The sequence below is a fragment of the Athene cunicularia genome (assembly GCF_003259725.1).
Source record: "Athene cunicularia isolate RWA chromosome 2 unlocalized genomic scaffold, athCun1 chr2_part1, whole genome shotgun sequence".
Lineage (NCBI taxonomy): Eukaryota > Metazoa > Chordata > Aves > Strigiformes > Strigidae > Athene > Athene cunicularia.
The window spans coordinates 7,582,395-7,591,649 of record NW_020799095.1 but is presented as its reverse complement, the minus strand read 5'-3'; the positions used below and the strand labels follow the sequence as shown (position 1 = coordinate 7,591,649).

Below are 9,255 nucleotides of genomic sequence, written 5' to 3'. Positions count from 1 at the left end.
CCCCCCCCCCCCCCCCCGCCGTAATCCTCTTCTTCTGAATGAAGGATTTACAGGGTGAGCGTTTTTGTTATCCACCCAATAATAAACCTTGGTCACTTACACCATCTCTGGGCATGCAAAGAGCCTGGCTGCCAAAAATCCAAGTATCCTGGGGAGGGGTGCATGCAGGAGGCATTTGAGAACCTTGGAAATACTGCAGGAAAAATCCTTTTTAATCCACAGCTGGAGAGCAATGGATGCCAAATGGATGGTAACGATTGCCAGGATTTTAATGTCAAGTCAGTTTACAGCCCAAATGGTTAAGGAAACATTATTGGCCAAACCCACTTTGTCTTCTCTGTCAGTGAGCTCAGGTTTGGGCACTGCAAGTTAGAGCTTCATTTCTTTCCCACCCCAAACTTGAAATCCTGCGCTGTGAAGCTGGGCGAGGATCACCACAGGCTCCCTTCCCCAGCCCTGTTCAGGATTTCCCTGCCACATCAACAATAAAAAGAAAATAAAGTGCAAGTACAGTCTCTGTATTATTTCTGGCAGTTGATATTGTAAATTTTATAATAATCTAGATGATGGAACATTGCAGAAATAATACTGTATTTACAAGCCCAGGGTAAATACTTTTCCAAAGAGACTTTCTCTGAACCCAAGCTGTAAAAAAATGTTGCAGTTTAAGCTATGGCTTCAATTCAACCTGAAATGCAAACCATACGTACAGCTCTGCTTTGCCAGTCTGACATACTGACAGTACAGCACGTCTTCGCTACAAATTAGATCCATTTCCCACCGGACAAGCTACAGGCAAAACCCATAAAAAGGCTTAAGAGAGGTACTGCTTGTTCCAAGATGCCAATAAGTAAATAATATATATCCTTGCTCATCAGAGGGACATACAGCACAGCCCAGGCTCCCAAAGGCACAGTGGAGTGCCTGTTCAGCCTGGTCACTCAGGGATAAAACTTTCTAAGGGTGGTTCGAAGAGTTTTATCTTTGACATTGTATTCCCGGGACGCTTGAACCCTGGCAGAATTTGAAGCAGAGAAGCCTGTTTTCAATTTCTTTTCAAAGCGCATCAATTTGGCTTTCTTGAGCTTGAAAGAAAAGAAAACCCCAAACTTCATTATCCAAGAATGTACGAAACAGCCCCAAAAAATACAAACGTGCCATGGAAATACGTGGCCTTTAAAAGAGGGATGGATCCCTGCCCTTCTCTGGCATCACAAGGAGTGCTCCTACCCCTGCACCAGTGCTGCCAGACCCCTCCAGCAGTAAATCCCACTGTCCCAAAGAGGTGCCCAAGGGCGCCAGGATGGCTCAGCCATGGCCATGTCCCTCCTGGCTACTTGCCTGCCCTAGGTTCCCAAGCTCAGAGGATTTTGCCAAAGGTCTCCAGTGAGCAGGTTAAAAGTAGGTTTATGCATCTATCTGGATATGCACTGTGTGAGGTATCTTTTGCAGGGGGGTGCAACACACAGAGCTGTACTTACCCTCCCAGCACAGTGCTCTCTGCCTGCCTGATGAACTGCAAAACTGCCTGGGTAGCAGGAGATGCAGCCTGCCATGACCGATTTTAACAAAGACTGCTTGAAAAGCAACTGGGAAACCTTCTCTGGCTGCCCCCCATGTCCGGGAATGTCTCCAGAGCCTTGTGCCCAACACGTGGTGCTCACAGCAGCTCCCAGCACATCGGGAAGGCTGAGAGTGGGTCAACCAGATCCGGGAGGGAAACAGCCTCTTCTTCTTGGTATTGTCCAGCAGTCTTTTGGCTCGTTAAAGGCATGGTACATGCGTTAAGCTCACTGCTGGGGGCCGTGCTGAGGATGTGGAAGGACACAAAACCCCTTCACCCCCAAAGTGACTCTGGGCAAGCCTGAGCAGAAGGAAATCCTTGGCAGAGTCTGTTGCCCATCATTCAAGTGCTTAAGTGCCTTCCTTTATCATCCTGCTTGGGGAAGATAGATGGCTCGCAGAGTGGGAATTTGTTAAGACAGCTATTAAATGATGACTGCCAGCCTCAAAGGTAGCCCCAGCTCAGAGCAGCTGCCTGGCAGGGCAGGTCTGCTGTGCTCCCCCAGCACATGGGTACAGCAGCAGGTCCCAGCACCACCCACCTGCATCCACATCGCCATGGGGTGCAAAGAAATGGACAGCCCTTCATCTGCCCTCATGATCCATCAATGTGTCTGTAATTCCTAGCAGACATGCACCAGCTTTGTGTCTGGGGTTGTTTCTGCCAGGGATGCATTTTTTTTTTCCTCCAAAATGCACTTCAAGGGGGGAGAACCACAACCCCACTGCATTTCAGCACCCTGCAGATGCCCTGAAAGCCACCTTGCTTGATGACAGGTCAGGGATGCCTGCCTGACTGCTCAAGGTGCCCCTGCAGCCCGGCTTCTGTCTGCTGATCCTGGGAAGATCAAGCCAGGTGCTGGCAGAGGAGGGAAGGGGGACTGTGCTCCCACAGACCAGATGCAAGGGAGTCACAGCAAACACTGGGTCTGCTGAAGCCCGCAAGACGGAAACGTGACACATCGCCACATGGTGCTGGGTCCTTCCCTGCAGAGTCAGCAAAGTCCTTGTAACTGGCACACAAACCTTCCCACCAGCATGTCCAAAACCAAACCAGAAAATGACCAAGTTAAATTGCCCGGGACAAAACTTTAAAACATGCTGTACTTTGTTAAATTTTGGACAGTCTGCAAAGCTTCTCCCTCAAGGGGATAATTTATAGTCTAACTGCAAGACAAGCATGCTTTGCACTAGCATAGGTCAACACTCCAGCAGCAGCATAAAGGGATGAAACAGTGTTTATATCGTTCACTCTGAGCACTGACTTTAAAGGGATGGTGCCAACGTGTTTCCTTTAACTTCTAAAATAATGTTGCCTTCACAGTTCTTCCCAGTTATTGCTAAAGCCTTGGGGCAACAAACTATAAAAACCTTGAAACCCTCAAGCTCCACAGCCTCTCTCTAGCAATAACCTGAAGTGCCTTTGACTCCAGGCCCTTCATCAGTCCCTTGAGCTTTTTGCATCTTGGGAACGAGACATCGCATTTCTTGCTCAACCCTCCCTCCCCAGACCTACTATTTCTGGTTTTGGGAGGCCCCTCATGCTGGAGGTGCTTCTCTGCCCTGGCGCTTCTCACACACCCTGTTATCCAAAAGGCCATTTTGAACAGAATGTTCAGTCAGTGCTGGAAACTGCTCTGCATAACAAGAAAATCCCAGCACTTGTACCTAATAGTGCCATTTCCATTGTACTGGCTGGTCCCAGCTGAGTTACAGACCAAAGAAGTACAGCCAAAACACAGGCTTGCAAAACCCCCAGGACTATCCTGCAAGAGCAGCAAGGCTCCCAGCGTCCCAAATGCCTCAGTTCAGCATCTTTAGGGAGACCCTGGGGCAGGAGACAAAGGACACCATGGAGGAGACGGATGGCCACCACTGGGTGGAGAACACTGCACTATGGGGTGCAGCTGAGGCAGTCAAGGGCAGGGCTGTTGCTTGGGGGGACCCAGAGAGGATACATGCCTTATCCTGTACCTGGGATGGACTAAATCCCTGCAGGGTTGTCTGATTTTTCACTGAGAAAAAGGAAAGATTTGTAATTCTCCTTGCTTCCACTGTGAAAATCTTTTGGCTTCCAAGAAGTTAATATTCAGCTCTGTGAAGGATGGACAGGGCACTTTTCATCCCAACGCTGTGTACAGCGTAGCTCAGGACCTCTCCAGTTTAATCCCAGAAGTCAACATAAAGCTCTAGAAAAATAAACAGTTTCCAGGATGCCATACTTCTTTTGCTTAAAGTAAGCAAACGAAAAGCTTTCAGATGCCTCATCCTTCTACTTAATTTCAGAGTCACAGCTTTTACTGCAGACTCTTGAACTTAGCTGGATCTTCTATTTCTTGGAGACACATCTCCTAAGAGATTGCTGGGTGTCTTTCAGAACATGTCACCGAGATGCATGGGTCTGCTGCCATGTACGTGTGCAAATATCTCCATTATTTTTCACCACCAAAAGCCTTATATTAAGTGATATCAACCTGCACCCAAACCATCCACATCACTGCAGACCCAAAACAGCACCTCATGTTCACAGGAGACAGTGAGGGTCTGAGCAGCCCTGAATGCTACCATCACAGGACAATGGAGGTCCTTCTCATCTTCCCTCCTCTCTGTTTGCTTGTTTCTCTAACTCTAACTCTAACATCTACGTGAGAGCAGCACAACCTAGAAATGCTGTCAGGGACGTCAAGGAGGGAGAGCAGCGATTTTGGGCAGCCATTGCTCCCCCACTCCCCCCGCTGCTGTGCAGGATCCCGTCAGGTTTCCCTTTTCCCCCTCCCCTCGTCCCAGTTTCCCAGCCAGCCTGTTGCACTCAGCTCCAGAAGTTTTCAGAGCAGCTTTCCCATCTGCCTGCTGAAACAGTAAGAAGGGGGCCCCTTCCCCAGCAAAACAGATGTGGCTCGCCTTTGTGCAACATCTGTGCCTCATGCCCCCGTTCATTTTGAACAGTCTGGCCTTTGTTTGCGAGGGGTTGTGCAGGGGATGCTTTGGAGGAGGGCAGCAGCCTGCAGCCCGCGGGCTGGACTCCTTCCCTTCAAGCCCCCCTACACAAACTGCCTCGAAATGCCTGGGTTTCTTCTGATGAAAAACAATATGCTTTGTTCCCTGCGGCGTTCAGGAATTGACAGTCCTTCTCCTCAGCGCTTCAGTTCCAGCCACAGACAGTGGCTCACGCTGACGATTCCTCTGGGATTCCCAAACCCAGGGAAGTAAGATCTGGAACCTGGGAGTCACCACAGATCCCCTTCCTCACAACCCCCCTCGCCCCAGTAGCTTCTCTCATTGTACCTCTGGGCTGCTCACCAGCTTTGACTTGGCATGCCCTGTGGGGTTGCACTGCTTCAGCTCCTCTACCTACAATAGCAGCAAAGAGCAGAAGTGCTAGAAAGCCACATCTTTTTTCCAACATGTTCTGGGGCTGCATTTAATATGGGGAGGAATACATTAAAAAAAAAAAATCAAATTTCCTCTCGCTTCTGATGAATTTACCAATCCTGCTGATGAGTGTCTGAAAAGCTGCTAAAACTCTCTTACACATTTTGGCACTCAGCCCCATTTTATTTATTTTACTGGGGGTCATGTTTTTCCTATATGTAGGGGAAGGGGGATTTTGATCCATTTATTGTCAATTTTCATTTCTAACCAGTGGACCAGCACCGGGGAACAGAAGCACTTGCTCAGTGCCCAGTGGGGGCTCACAAAACCAGCTCTGGGGTGCTGGTGAGGGGCAGCACTGGATTCCCTTGTTGGCGTTTCAGTAGAAGTTGCCCAAGTCAGCCGGTTGGGTTTCCCTGAGCTGGCTGTCAGGTTTTACCCTTCCTGGAGAGCAGGAAAGTGCATTCGTGGGATTCCAAAGGGGAGGGAGGAGGAGGACAGCAAGGCCTTTCAGCCCTGCGGGCTTTCTTCAAAACAGAATTGCTCATACAAACCCTGGCCTCAGCTGCAGAAAGGTAACCCCTCTTTCCTCCGTTTAAGGCATTACTTCTTAAAGAGAAAAAAAGAGGAACAGAGCTGCTCAGCTCTGCGTGCTGCCTGTGCTCTGCAGACCCCGTCTTGGGCAAAGCCTGCCAGCAGCCACCCTCCAACCCACTTGTCCTTCTCCCAGCAAACCCCATGGACAAGCAAACAGAGCAAACGTGGCACGAGCACTGGTGCAGTCTGGGTCCCAAAAATAGGAGCTCTACCTTCAGGGCAGGGCAAATAGCTGCAGGCAGACTGGAGTTATCGAGTGTTTGAAACAGAAGGGGTAATTAAGGCATTTGGCATCTATGCCAGAGGATTAATAAAGTGTAATCAGTCCCTCTTATTTAGACTGCCTCATACTAGGCGAATGACAGAGCAGTTGGAAATTACGTGCTGGCAGATTTTGAAACCAGAAGACAGAAGATGTTTCTGCAATGCAGTCATCCCCCAGCACTGACTGCTCCGGCAGGTCGGGCACATTAGAGTGGCCGGACCCAACAAGCAGCCAGCTGCAAGTGCGCGCTCGGTACTAACAGCAAAGCTCCAGCTGGGTTCTCTTTGGCTTTCTGCAATGGTCACTCTCCTAGTGATTTTGAAAGAAGTCAAAAATCGGCTTGAGTATTTCACTCAGGGGTTTGCCGCAAATGAAGCAACAAGACAATAAACTTAGGGCACAGCCTGAATTTATTCCTCATGACCGTCAGTGCCCTGCCTACAGGTGAGCAGTGCCCAGATCAGACCCGGATTACAGGTGAAATCAAAGCAACCAATACATGAGCTCACAAAGGGGAAAGGACTGCAGAACCAGACCTTCCCTTGCCAAAGCAAAATTGAAATCCTGGCAAAAACTGAATACCCCGCTCTCGCAGGGGAGACCACACCAGGTACCTGGCACAGGCTACATACTCTTTGAAAGGCTTCATAGTGAAGGCTTGTATGGGAAAGTGTTACTGCGGACTAAAGACTGGTGTGGGGAGGGCTGCCTTGCTTTTTTTCTTTGACACGGAGGAATTACCTCCAACCCCAAAATGGATGATACAAGCCTCAGTCTTGCCTGTTTTTCCTACTGTTGAAGTGCATTAATTAAGAAACTCAAAACAGCGTATGCAAACTGTAGGATGGAATGTATAAAGCGCAACATCAGTGTCCCCCATATACACGTACACAGTCTGGTACAAGGCTGGCATGGCCACATTAGTACCCTGGCCCCATGGGATGCGCTGGCTCCCAGAGTTGCTCTAAGTCATCACCAGACTCCTGAGAACAAAAACATTTCAGTGACACAGACGCCGCCACCAAAGTAATCCCTACCCCACGTGTGTTTTGCAAGGGCAGAGGCAGCAGAGCAGACAATGAGCCCCCCACTCCAATGTGAATCCCCCAGGTGATGCCCTGGCTGTTCCCTGGCAGGACAACAGTGACGAGGAGCAGTGGGGGCCCCATCCCAGCTCAGTTGGCTCATGCTTGCTCATATAGGTCTGGAAACCAGTTGCCAAGAGTTGTCCCAAACTTGAGTGCAAAAACTAGACAACATGACAAACCACCCTAAGCTTTGGCACATGCTGCAGATGCAGGGGAATCTGCTATTGCTGGAGAAACGTGCCATTTCTTGGCGGGGGACAGGGAGGACACGACATTTTCCCTTGCCTAACTGGCCATTTTTGTGATTTTTTTGAGAAAGCGCTGTGCTTTGTGAGGACCAAATGGAAAGCACAGAGGGGCTCTTCATGCTCTCCGAGTCTGTCTGCCCTTCTGCCTTTACCCCATGCTCTTCTCCTGCCTGAAGCAATGTGACCCAGACTCTTAAAAAAAGATGGATTTCACCTCCCTGGCCAATAGCAGTGCCTTTAGCTACAGCAGCTCCAGGCACTGCCTTTATGGGCATCCTTGCAATCTGCTTTGTCCACCCCTAGTGCTACTAAGGACAGACACATGCTGGAGCGGGTCCGTGCCTCGCTTGCCTCACCATGCTGGACTTGCACCCAGGATGGAGACAACTGAGACACAGCCTTGCACCTTGCCCCATGGGGTTGGTGTCCCTGGGCAGACTCAGCATCGCTTCCCACCACCAACTTGGTAAGAAAACCCCGAAATCCTACCATATCTCGCAGCACCAGATGACGTGCTCCTCCTCGTGTGTTTCACCACCCGTGGGTGACACGGCAGGCAGTCACCTCCTGAGCTGGGCACCAGCCGCCTTGAACGCCAGGAACCCACGCAAAATACAAAAATGAAAAAAAATAGCAATGATAAAAGAAGTCCTCCAGCAACTAATCAGCCTGCCTCCTCTCCCCGAGCCGTTAAGCATGACAGGGCACTGTCACCCAGGGGTGTCCCTCCAGGCTCTCCACAATCCCTGCTGCTGGATTCTGCATTGCCAGGGGCTGCCGGGTCCTTGCCACGACAGGCTGGGGGGTGTCTCCGGTTCCCCCTCCCCTCCCGGGCGGGAGGACACCCGTCAAACTTCAGCTGCGAGTTTTCAAACTCTGCCTCATCCCAGACCCACCTCCCTGTGGGGAGGGGAGCAGAGAGGCTGGGAAGGGGGGAACAGGCATTTGAAGAGTCTCTTTTTCACAATAAAAGCCCTTCTTGCTGCTTTTTTTCCCCATTTTTTTTTTAATACCAAGGACCGGTTTGAGCCAGGAGGCACAGGTAAAGGAGGCTGAGGGCACGCGTGCTCCTTCCCAGCTCATCTGCACCCAGTGACCCCAGTGCCAGACAAGCAGAGGGACAGGCAGAGCCCCAGGGACCATATCAGTCCCGGAGCTGGGAAAACAAACCATAGGTCTGCTCATGGATGCTGGAGAAAATGCCCTATGCAGTTTTTTGGGGTTTTTTAACATTACTTTGCCTTTCAGTAACAACCCAACAAAGAGTTGTGCCACATCAGTGCCTGGAGCGGGTACAGCCCTGGGAGAATATTTCTTATCTATTTAAAAGGCATTAATGCATTTAAAACATTTTTAGGGTGCTTGGGTGTCTGCTTTTCCAGGGCACGCAGTGCCTGCAGGCGTCCAGGAGAGGGGTGACCCCAAGGGAAGGGGGAAGGAGACCCTCGCACCTACCAGCACCATATGGCAGGTCTGCAGCATGGTGAGCCACACAGTGCCCTGCCAATGCAGGCCCCCCAAGCACACGGGTGTAGGGTGCATCCTAAACACCGTTTCCTCAGACCTCTGGGAGAAGAGGGACTGGAGGCATTGCTTCAGAAAGCAGCATGTTTCACCACCCCTCCATGGCCAAGCAGGGCATACAGACAGCTATCAGGCTGCAAAGTGCTTTTTTCCCTTCATATAACTTTTCCCTTCCAGCCCTGGGCTATGGCCAAGCAAAACCCATCAGTGTCCCACTGTGCCAGAAGATGCCATCACCTGCCTCAGCCCCAGGCCCAGCCAGCCCAGCCTGGGGACAGGAGGAAACCCTCTGTCTCAGGCGTGAGGGGTTTCCAGCTCTCCAACCTGTGCAACTAACTCAGCCAGGAAACTGTAAATCAAATGGGGCTGATCAGCATTATTCATTACTGATATCTGCATTTTTTAAAAGTCCGACAAAGGCACAGTACAAATTATTGTGAGGGACACTGAAGACACTAAAATGAGTCTAAAATGAGAAGAGGATGAGGGTTAAGGAAAGTTGGAGAGTTAAAAAAAAAAGAAAAAAAATCTCCAGCCTTTATAAGTACCAGTGGGAAAAAGGACTGCTGGAGAAGAACTGCTTCTGTGTTGGCTTTTT

General features: G+C 50.2%; 1 protein-coding gene across 1 annotated transcript in view; it reads right to left on the bottom strand.

Moving 5' to 3' along the window:
* Nucleotides 1-163, bottom strand: part of GASK1A (golgi associated kinase 1A) — an 11,107-nt gene extending 10,944 nt beyond the window's left edge. The window contains exon 1 of the mRNA XM_026843435.1: nucleotides 101-163. Within this exon, the coding sequence (XP_026699236.1) occupies nucleotides 101-115 (15 nt within the window). The 5' untranslated portion in view covers nucleotides 116-163. The remainder of the gene's footprint in view (nucleotides 1-100) is intronic.
* Nucleotides 164-9,255: the final 9,092 nt, after the last annotated feature.